This window comes from Eublepharis macularius, chromosome 6 (genome assembly GCF_028583425.1).
Source record: "Eublepharis macularius isolate TG4126 chromosome 6, MPM_Emac_v1.0, whole genome shotgun sequence".
NCBI lineage: Eukaryota > Metazoa > Chordata > Lepidosauria > Squamata > Eublepharidae > Eublepharis > Eublepharis macularius.
In genome coordinates this window covers 133,534,457-133,545,714 of record NC_072795.1, presented here as the reverse complement: position 1 = coordinate 133,545,714, position 11,258 = coordinate 133,534,457, and the positions used below count along the sequence as shown (strand labels likewise).

The window sequence follows — 11,258 nt, the reverse complement described above, 5'->3', positions numbered from 1 at the left end:
ATTGCCCTCCGCGCCGCCACCAGCCATGTGACCGTTTTCTCCCAGGGCAACCCACTGAGTTCCACCACCTCTTTTCCCAGATAAAAAGCCCTGCCCAGGATTATATATCAAGTGATGAAGCTACAGTGTCTAACAAGCATATTATCTAGGACCTAATTGTTGCATTAATATTTTACATTTTTGGTATACTTTTTTTTAAAAAAATGGTACAAGTGCACCTCTAAAACAACCTAATGCATGAAGTGGTTTTCAGAGGACAAGTCAATAAAACAAATCTGGCATTACGTAATTTAACTTCATGACATCATCTCACTTCAGTTCCCTGCTGGCAAATGATGTCAAAGTACACGACTGAGCAGAAGTCTCCCAGCACTGATGTGAACTGACCCTTCCTACTTGGCGCCAGAACGGAGACGCCATCCTTAGCTCAGGGGTCCCCAACCATTTTAAGCCTGTGAGTACCACTGCAATTCTGACGCAAGGTTGTGGGCACAACCACAAAAAGGCCCCCATGGGAGGCAGAGCCACATACATACACAAAAAGTGCAGGGGACAACAGGAATAATTTTAAAAAATATACTGGGAAAGAGGACTGAGAGCTTTGCTACAAGTGACATTTTACACGTGAAGGATAAAGGATCATTTTCGCAAGTCTTTCTGGGAACTGAAGTTCCTCTCCCCCACCCCTTTTCCTTCTGCTCCTTCCCCTCGCTGCCTGAAGAGACAGAGATAGCCTGCGGCAACATCAGCTTTTGCAAATCATCTTGCTGGGGGGGGGGGGAATGCTCCGGAGAAAGCTGAGAAAGTTGCAGCTGCCTGCCCCAAAGATCATTGAAAGCAGGCTTGTGACTGGAGGAACGATTTGCAAAAGTTGCTGTTGCCGCAGGCTTTCTCTGTCTCTTCAGGCAGCGAGGGGAAGGAACAAAAGGAAAAGGGGTGGGGGAGAGGAACTTCAGTTCCCAGAAAGACTTGCGAAAATGATCCAGTGCCCTTCACGTGTAAAATGTCACTTGTAGCAAGGCTCTGAGAGAGAGGATAAAGCGAACACTCTGGGGCACCTGCCCACTGAAGGCATCTCCAGTACCCTAGGGAAAGGGGAGTGGAGCTTTGACTGCATTTTAACAGCTTATCATCCCCGTCCTCTTATTCTTAGTGCAATTTTGTATTCACTAATAATTGTCGGTGGTCTTGTCTTTAAGTTCAAATAGTAACCTCTGAAATCTGAGAAAATTCGCTTTTTAAAACTTGCACACGAACCATGCTTTCATATAGGATTTCTGGTTTCATCTGAGCATTTGTAAGACAGCTTTGTGTCCATGGTCAATGATGAAAGGGGGGAACAGCTATTTTTGACAAGAACCCTTCAACACAAGACCAAAGAGTCCACGCATCCTCGCTGGGTTTGGCACAAACTTGTCATGTCCCTCCTACAACATCACCCATACAATTTTATGAGTCCTTAAAGGGGGGGGAAGTATTATTGAACTGACGTAAGGGGACCCACATTGCAATCCTATGCAAGTTCAAACCAAATGACTTCATCTGCATTGGATTAGACTGTAAATCATAGTAATGGGTTCAGGCAGTTCCCACTGACACACTGAAAAATGTAGAAAAGAGCAAGAGTCCAGTAGCACCTTCTTCAGATATAGCTGTGACTCATGAAAGCTCCTACCCTACCATAAATTTTGTTAGTCTTATAGGCAGGGCTTTTTTTCAGCTGGAACGTGGGGGAACAGAGTTCCGGCACCTCTGGAAAATGGTCACATGGCCAGTGGCCCCGTCCCCTGATGTCCAGACAGAGGGGAGTTGAGATTGCCCTCCGCACCGCTCGGCGGTGCAGAGGGCAATCTAAACTCCCCTCTGTCTGGAGATCAGGGGGCGGGGCCACCGGCCAAGTGACCATTTTCGCCAAGGTTGGTTTAAACTTTAAAAAACTCCCCCCTTGTTCCAGCTGATCCAAAGTGTCATCATTGTGTGGTCCTGAGTTCCACCACCTCTTTTCCCAGAAAAAAAGCCCTGCTTATAGGTGCTACTGGACTCTTGCTCTTTTCTACTGCTACCGACAGACAAACATGGCTGCCCATCTTGATCTAACCACACTGGAAAATGTACCTGTACTCCTGCAGATGATGGGCGCTTTGTGTGTTCTCCTAGTACAGCCAGGCATAATTTTAATTCTTGTTCACACAGCCAGGGAGCAGGCAACTGACGCTCAGGGAAGAATCAGATGGAAGAGTAGTCCTGGACCACTGTCTTCTCCCTCCACTCCAAGAGTGGCAGGAAGAAACTCTGACTTGGACCACTGTTCTGAGCCACAGGTGGGCCACCTGCTGATTATGAAGCCGCTCAAGGGAAGAAGGCCTTCTGTGGCACCGCAGAAACAGATAAAAAAGGAAGCAAAATACAAGGAGGCAGTAAAATTCAGAGGGGAAGATGCTGTTACTTGTCAGGGCAAAAAAATAAAGTGTGTGTGTGTGGAGGGGGGATCTTGTGGCACCATGGACAGTAACTGTTCATGCTTTTAATGATTTGGGTGCTAGCCTAGAAAAGTTGATGCCCAGTAAATCTGTTAGGGCTAACCAGAAACGGAAGTCTCAGAACACACCTAGTCACGTCTCCAAAGTTTAAGGCACCATTTTTGGTTTGCAGAAGAGTAAGTGAAAGGGTTAGGGTGCCTCCAGGCAAGCCTGATCTCGTAGGATCTTGGAAGCAAAACAGTGTCGGCCTTGGTTAGTAATTGGATGGGAGACCTCCAGCGAAGACCAGGGCTGCAGAGGCAGGCAATGGCAAGCCACCTCTGTTAGTCTCTTGCCAGGAAAACCCCACCAGGGGTCACCATAAGTCAGCTATGACTTGAAGGCACTCTCCACTGCCAAAATACTTCCGCTGCAATAATCTTAACTTAGGTTGCCAAACACCAGGCAGAGCCTGGAAATCTCTCCAAATTACAGGCTATCTCCAGACCACAGGGATCAGCTCCCCTGGAGAAAATAGCTGCCTTGGAGGGTGGGCGTCATGGCGTTATAACCTGCTGATATCCTTCCTCAACCCAGGCGCCTCCCACAAATCACCAGTAATTTCCCAACCTGGAGTTTAACTTTTTCCACAGGTGGTACTCCAAACGACTGCTTTGTAGAAAGGAAACACAATCCTCCAGGCAATTCCTGGGAATTGAGGGGGAGAAGCTGGGAGGGAGAGGCCAGTGTTTGCACAGGGGAGGGGCCTGGGGGGGGCGTGGTACAGTGCCATGGAGTTCACCCTCCAAAGCAGCCCTTTTCTCCAGGGGAACTGATTTCTGTTGATGGGTTGTCACTCTAGGAGAGCTCCAGCTACCACCTAGAAGTTGGCAACTCAATTTGCAGATCATCTTCACTGTCACTGTTCAGTCTGCAGAAATTCTGCCTAGGGCTTGTGAGTGCCCAGAAACCTCTGGCCGGCAGGCCAGCCCCCGCCTAAAAGTCCCTCGGTCGGCTCTTCTGCCCTTACGACTCCCGACACGTCCGTCTGCACAACCGACACGTGTATCCCGCACCCGCCGCGCGCGGCGGAGCGCCTTGGAACAGAAGGGCGGGGGAAAGCGAGGGGAGGAGGGCGTGGCCGGCGGTTCGCGATTGGCCCCCCGCCTCCCAATATTCAAATATCCGAACTTTCAGCTGCCAATCGGCTTCCCGCCAGCGACACATATTCCACGAAGCAAGGCACTGCAAGCGGGCCGCGGCTGCTGCATAAACAGATGAGCCCCGCCCCCGGCGGGAGAAGAAGGGAGTGGGAATAAAGGCAGATAGCGGACCGGCCGCCGAAAGGAGCGCGCGGGGAGGGCGGGAGCGCGCGCGGAGTGGGAGGGGGCCCGAAAAGTTTCCTCCGAAGTTCGCCGCGGTGGCGGCGGCGAAGGCGAGAGCGGCAGCCGGCCCGGCCGCGGCTATGCTGGGGGCGGACGGGGCGCCGGAGCTGGGAGGAGCGCCTTAGGGGCGGGCGAGGCCGAGGCAGCCCCCCAGCCAGCCAGCCAGAGAGGCCCGCGAGCCAGCCAGCCAAGCCGGCGGCGGGGCAGGACGAGGCGCGCCCCCTGCGAGCAGAGCCGGGGTGGGCGAGGCGGCGCGGGGCAGCGAGGGGGCCAGGCCGGGCGGCGGGCGCCCTCGGAGCCGGCGGGCCAGGATGAGCCTGTTGTCAGCCATCGACACCAGCGCCGCCTCGGTCTACCAGCCCGCCCAGCTGCTCAACTGGGTCTATCTGTCGCTGCAGGACACGCACCAGGCCAGCGCCTTCGAGGCGTTCCGCCCGGAGCCCTCCGCCGCCGCCGCGCAGCACCCGGAGCTCGGCTACCCCAGCAAGAGCACGCCGGAGCTGGGCTCCTCGCTCAACTCCAGCTATCTCAACAGCTTCTTCCAGCTGCAAAGGAACGAGGTGAGGCGGCGCGGCGCGTTGGCCGCTGGCCGGGCGGCCCCCGCGGTGCCGCGTGGACTGCCCGGGAGAGCCCCGCCGGCCCTTCTGCGGCGCGGGCCAGCCGGGCCGCCTTCGAGGCGGGAGGCGGGCGGCGCGCGGGGCGAGCCGGGCGCGCGGAGAGTGGCGGCCTGTGCTGCAGCCGCCGCCGCCGGGGAGGCGCAACCCCGCGATCGCCGCCGGGGAGGCGAGGCGAGTTTGCAGAAAGTTCACTCGGCCAACTTTTGCGCACCGTCTCGCGGCCCGCCATGATGCTTGCCGAGGAGGCCGTCAAAGCGCTGCCCCGGAGCGCCTCTCCCGAGCGGCGTTTGCGCGTCTAAACCGCGTCCTTCTGAATGGTCCGCTTATCTTTTAGGAAAGCAGAGCGCGAGAGGGAGAGGCGCGCTCGCGAATGGAGTTAGCCGATTTAGACGCACGGAGCAGTTGGGGCCCTTCTGTGCCGACCGGAGCGTAAGCCAAGTGGAGGTTTAACCCTTTAAACTGGAGGTTTAACCGCTAGCTTCACACCTGGCTCCGTGGAAACTTGGGGAGAGGAAGGAAGAAAGGGAAGTAACGGGTTGCTTCTGGCCAGCGTTGCTGGTGGGTCGGAGAGTTTCCCTCCGCATCTCGCCCAAATTGCAACAATATAAATTTTCACGTTCCATTTAAGCATTTTTCAGTGCCGTCCTAAAGGGATCCAGAGGAGTTAGCCTGTGTTAGTCTGTAGTAGCAAAATCGAAAAGAGTCCAGTAGCACCTTTAAGACAAACCAAGTTTACTGTAGCATAAGCTTTCGGGAATCACAGTTCTCTTCGTCAGATGCGTGTGCCGTGCATCTGACGAAGAGAACTGTGATTCTCGAAAGCTTATGCTGCAGTAAAGTTGTTAGTCTTAAAGGTGCTACTGGGCTCTTTTCGATTGACCTAAACGGAGTTACACCCTTGCTTTCAATAGACTTGCAAGTGTGCAGCTGTGCTTAGGATGGATCAAGATGAGTAGCTGTGTTACTCTGTAGCAGCAGAAAAGAGCAAGAAGCGAGCTGTGGCTCAAGACAGCTCATAGCCCACCACAAATTTTTGTTAGTCTTATAGGTGCTACTGGACTTCTGTTAGGATGGCACTGGGTGTGTATGCGGGAGGGGCTGAAGTTGAAGTGGAAGGAAAACATTTCATCTGGACGCTAGCCATCAACCCCCACCCCCAATTTGAGGAGGGTTCTGGAATTGAGGGCTCAATTTCTGTTAACTAACATAAGACCGTTAGCGGCATCTTAAAGACAAACAACTTTTATTGCAATATGAGCTTTTGTGCTATCTAATGAAGTGGGCTGTGACCCACGAAAGCTCATTTTGAAACAGATGTTGGCAGTCTTTGAGGTGCCCCCGCATTCTTGTTTTCTTTTGCTCGGCAGGCTAACACGACTACCTCTCTGCTATCAATTTCTGTTGACATTATGGTAAACGATTACATAGATTGATTGGGGCAACTCTGACTGACGGGGCAATAGTTTGCAGAGTCGTAGCAGCCTAAACTCAAGAAGATTTACGCTGGAATCTCTTTGCGTAGGACTGGTCTGTGGGTTGTTTAGGGCTGGATGTGCTTCCTGAAGGTAAATGCCGACACAGAACGGCCGAATCGCATTCGGAAAGGGATGAGAGAAACCCTGACTTTTTTCGATCTGCTCAGCCAAACCAAACTGGCCGTCCAAGAGTGTTGCCAATGTTGGTTAAAATCTGCAAGGTTGTACAAGCTGTAGTAAAAAACAAGGGGTTGGTTTGCCTTTATGCCACATACATATTTCTTGTGATGAGAGCTAGTGTGCGAGGGGGAAGAAGGGAACAGGATGAAGCTCCTCCATGTGCTACAGGGATGGCGCATGGTATGGTTTGTGCTTGCCTAGGCCTTCCTGAAGTGCGTCATGTAGGGAGGGCAGAGGAAGAACCCCCCCCCCCATGTTTCACTCCCCATGCATTTATGTCTGAGGTGCTTAGATATTTCTTGCAGTGCTGTCTTTTCATACTGCGTGGTGATTGTTGCAAAACAATGCATTGGCCCAAAAGAAAACAAATGACTGATGGGGATGATACACCTTTGTTCTAATTAACTCTTTAGTATATTCCTGAGATGACCGTTGAACCTTCCTGTGAACACCCACACGTATACTTAAATTTCTTTGTTGCCCCCCAGTCCTAAATGCTTCCAAAATGCTTGTAAAGATGTTCACTTTTTGGCGCCATTGCTGCCAAGGCCGCCTTGTCCCACTAAATAAAATCTTACTCTAGAGCAGAATGCTTGATATCACCATGGGGCAAATAAGGGCTTTCACTGGCAAATCAGTACCAGTCAATGAGCCAGAGCTGAAAATAGGTGGTTGCCTGGGATAAGAATTACCCCTAATCCCAGATGAGCAAGCTAGGAAATTCTGCAGAAGTTAGTTCTTTTTAAATTTTTGGACTATGGTAGGCACATGTGTGAGAAAGTAGGTTAGTAACTGTAGCACACCTTGAAAGTGGCTGTGGATGATGCTTTGCCAGTATGGTGATTTGGTCCCATTTGCCTTGTTATTTCACTGGCAGAGATTAAAGAGCTACAACAATTCCACCGTGGGTGTTGTGTTCACCCTAAATCCTGCCAGTAGGAGAGTTCAGAAGACTAGTTGGTTAACCTTGCCAGTCTGGGAATTTCATTTGAAATATTTGGTATTGGAAATGGCAGCAGCAACGGCATTTCTTGTTTAAAAGAATGGCAAGATAGATGCATCAGGTCTGCCAGTGGGGGGACCTACACCCCAACTGTTCGCAATTTTAGTATTTCTTTGTTCCCTTCATTTGAAGTTAAGTATCTCGAAGCTGTTTGTGGAACTGGAGATTCTGGCCTTCTTATGTTAAAATTGATATGAGTTACTTTAGAGGCTATTTCCATATAAAGATTAGAGATGGGCACGAACCAAAATTAAGCACGAACCAGGCTGGTTCGTGGTTCACAAACCACGGTTTGTCAGATCCCATTTCTGATGAACCACCACGAACTTTAGGCTGGTTCATTTGGTTTGTTTTTTGGTTCGTCACTGCAGACAGCCTGGTGCCAATCAATCAGTTTCCTAGGCAACAGGGGATGGACTTCCTGCCGACCTTCTGCTGACCCGGAAGTGATGATTTTCTGACCTGGATGTGATGTTTTCATGAACCAAATGAACTGGTTCACGAACCAGGGGCAAGTTCATGGTTTGTGGTTTGTGAAATTTGATGAACCACGAACCACATGGTTCAGTTTTTCCCCGGTTCGTGCTCATTTCTAATAAAGATCAGTAGTGTTATTTTTCCTCTGCGGTGTGGATAAGAGAGAGATTCTCAGGGAAGCATTTGACAGTCTCTTCAACGTTTCTGTCATGCTACCTTCTCAGCAACACTTTTTGGCTTCCTCCAAAGCAAGATTTGTGCCTAGTTCTGTCTACTTACCCTTCCTGGTCCTAACAACCCAATCCTAACAAGTGTTTTTGGGAAGCAAGTCTACTTTCAAGCAAACTTATTCTCAGATAAGATGGCTTAAAAGATTGTAACTTAATTTATCTCTATGTGTGAGTTATTTCATATGCTGTGCAGTAGTCTGCAGTAGTTTTATGTGCTTGGCTCCTTTGCAAATTTAAGTGATGGAGACATTTTATTAACACTAGGAAGTAATATGGCGCTTCAGAGGGGCTGAAATACTTCAGATATACTCTAATAAATAGCCCTGAAGGAAAATAGTATTCCCAGCTTGTAATGCAGGGCTGGCAACTTATTGGAGATCACCTGGTTGGTTCATGAAGCTGCCTTATACCATCGGTCTGTCAAGGTCACTACTGCCTTCTCTGATTGGCATGAGCTCTCTGTGATGTCATGTAGAGATCTTTGACATCATCTACTACCTGATCCTTTTTAAAACTGGCTCTTGCAAAACAGATGCTCACCTATGGAGTCACAGCTCCTCCAAAGCACAGAATTCCTGATTTGTGGCCTAGTCCCTTAGCTAATCAATCAAATATTGTTGCTATAGCCAAAGGCCATTGGAAAAGATGTTAAAATGACTGGGGAAAATCAAGGACTTCACATACAAACAAACTGATTAATAAGATACAGAAAGCATATACATAAACATGAATCACATCACTCGGAGTAATCGTATTAAAGTAAAAACTGCATTTTTATGACTTCTATTTTCCCACAGACTTGGCTTGAATTTTCTTTGCTTCATTTGGAAATAATGTATCCTGATAAGAAATACTTTGATCTTTATCAGACAGCAGATAAATCATCGTATCCTGTGATGACCAACCAGTGCTTTGAGAGAGATAAGACAAAGAATCCCTTCCAGGGGAAGCATATAATGGGAAATATAATAGATAACGAACTAAATCTTCAATACAACCAGCTTTACCCTATACGCAGTTTTTAAAATAAAGATATATTAATACTTGCTGTCTAAATATGCTGTAGGCATCTGTTGGAATCTCAGTTCTGTAAACGCTTTCCCCGCATTTGAAAAAGAGATTCTGTAAATATCGAGATACAGCAATCTTTTAAAATAACTGCATATCAATAAGAAGACTAGTTATCATTTCTTACTTCTCTATCTAGGTTTACACGAGTCAGTCTGTATGCCGTCTTTCTTAAATGGATACAAAACTTGCAACGAGATCCCACTGACAGCATGTTAGCCATGGCTAGGTACCATCCTATAACTTTCAATAGGACTTAGTTGCAACTGGTTCTTGTTGAACTGTGCTTCATACTACACCATTATCCTTCTGGGTGGTCAGAATGGGTTGTCCTGTTTCAAAACGGATCCTATTTTTTTTAACATGTCTCTTTGCAGCAGGTTTTTTCATTCTGTAGGGTAGGTTTCAAAGGTGGCCCTGTTGATAAGCAAAGAAATATCCATGGAGTCTGCAGTGGGGCAGCTGGCAATACGAGGGATACAATTGTAGGTTCACAGGCTTCCTGCCCCATTAGAAACTTGGCCCAAGATTCAGTCAGGGGTTTCATGGACAAGGACGCCAGAGAAGTTCCGATCCAAAGACATGAAGCCGGGTTCAGTTCGTTGAATGTGGCTCATGGCAGAGAGCTTGTTTTCTTAAGTAACCTTCTTAACTAAAAGTCAAGAGGACTTCAGATCCTAAAGCCAGTTGCATAATTTACTGGTCTGTTTGTGCATCTGTCATGTGGCCTTGTATATATGTGAAGCCCGGGCTTTGTTTTAGCTGGAACGCGGTGCAACGGAGTTCCGGAACTGCTTGAAAATGGTCACGTGGCTGGTGGCCCCGTCCCCTGATCTCCAGACAGAGGGGAGTTTAGATTGCCCTCTGCACTGCCGAGCGGCGCAGAGGGCAATCTAAACTCCCCTCTGTCTGGAGATCAGGGGGGCGGGGCCACCAGCCATGTGACCATTTTCTCCGAGGGCAACCCACTGAATTCCACCACCTCTTTTCCCAGATAAAAAGCCCTGTGTGAAGCTATAGAAATAGTTATAACCATAGGACTGTTCTGCATGTTCAACTTACAGTGGGTTTTCCGGGTATTCAATCCACAAGAATCGGATCCAGTTTAGACTTCTGTTGTTCTGCACTTGAGGATGTTGAACTGAATTGGTGTCTGGGGTTTTTGTTCCCTGCACTTAGGAAAATGCTTCATTCTTCGTTCGGGCTTTCTGGGGATGTTGATGTCAGCATCTTCATCAGCGTAGGCATATCCTTTTTTTGTCTTTGCTTTATTGCACATATGTTATTATGTTTGGACATTAGAGAGGGTTATGTTATTCCAGTTGAGGTATTTCAGATTTTTACCACCCAGAGATTCAGTTTTGTGGTTGGACAATCGCAATCATGTGTTCATATTGAGCCTATCAGGAACGATTGAGTGATGACACCAGAAAATCATGCATGCCCCATAAATACCATGTTTAGAATCATATGAGAAGTGAGAGTTAAGGAACGGACAGAGCACAGACACAATACAAAGCACTAAAAGTTAATTTTAATTTTGATAATGATTTTTTGAAGAAAATAGACATAAAAATGGGAAGAAATGGTTTGCAATGTAGCCATCTTATTATGGAATTTTTTAAAAAGGGCATCGGACAAAAATTGGATAACAAAAGAGGAAAAAGGAGACTTGTACAAAATGTCAGGCATGTTCCACAGGTTGCGTTGATGAGCAGATTTGACGAATTGCTTCATACTGCCAAGGTTAGCCTGCACACATTACATATATCGATACTAACCTTTTTTCAGTAAGGAAAGGTGAAAGGGAAGAGTGGGGGGAGAAAGGGGAAGGGAGGGAGTGGGTGGACATTGGCGTTCAGCCAATCAGTGTACAGAGAAATAAAGGGGAGGGTGAAAAGCAAGACTAAGGCTTGCACCAAAGAAAAATTTATGCAGGTCAAAAAAAGTGTTTTAATTCTACTTTTTTAAAAAAATGGGGTCTGCATGCAGGAAAAACACCCTCCAATAATGGAGGGGGGGACCAATTCTGCAGCAGATGCAGCCTTTCACCGTGTGGAACTTGGAAGAGTAAGGGAAGAGTTTGAACTCTGGACCGAAGTAATTTGGATGTGTGGAGTATCCCATAATATGGAAATTGGCATCAGGAAGATAGTCATAGAAACTGTCTGGTGTACTGCAGCCTCCTGGAAGAGAAAGGCATTCTTGTCTGTTAGGAACCTGCCCCCCCCCCCCAATGGACTCAAATCTGTGTGTGAATTGGGTCCTCCTTGCCGCTCTAGCATCAAGCGAGAACCTGAAGAAGAGGCCTTATGCTGAGTTAAACCTTTGGTCTATCAAGGTCAGCACTGTCCACTTTTAGTG

General features: G+C 48.3%; 1 protein-coding gene across 1 annotated transcript in view; it reads left to right on the top strand.

Annotated features, from left to right (window-relative positions):
- The first annotated feature begins 4,075 nt into the window (after window positions 1–4,075).
- Window positions 4,076–11,258, top strand: part of ZCCHC24 (zinc finger CCHC-type containing 24) — a 182,825-nt gene continuing 175,642 nt past the window's right edge. The window contains exon 1 of the mRNA XM_054982578.1: window positions 4,076–4,404. Coding sequence (XP_054838553.1) covers window positions 4,156–4,404 — 249 coding nt within the window. The 5' untranslated portion in view covers window positions 4,076–4,155. The remainder of the gene's footprint in view (window positions 4,405–11,258) is intronic.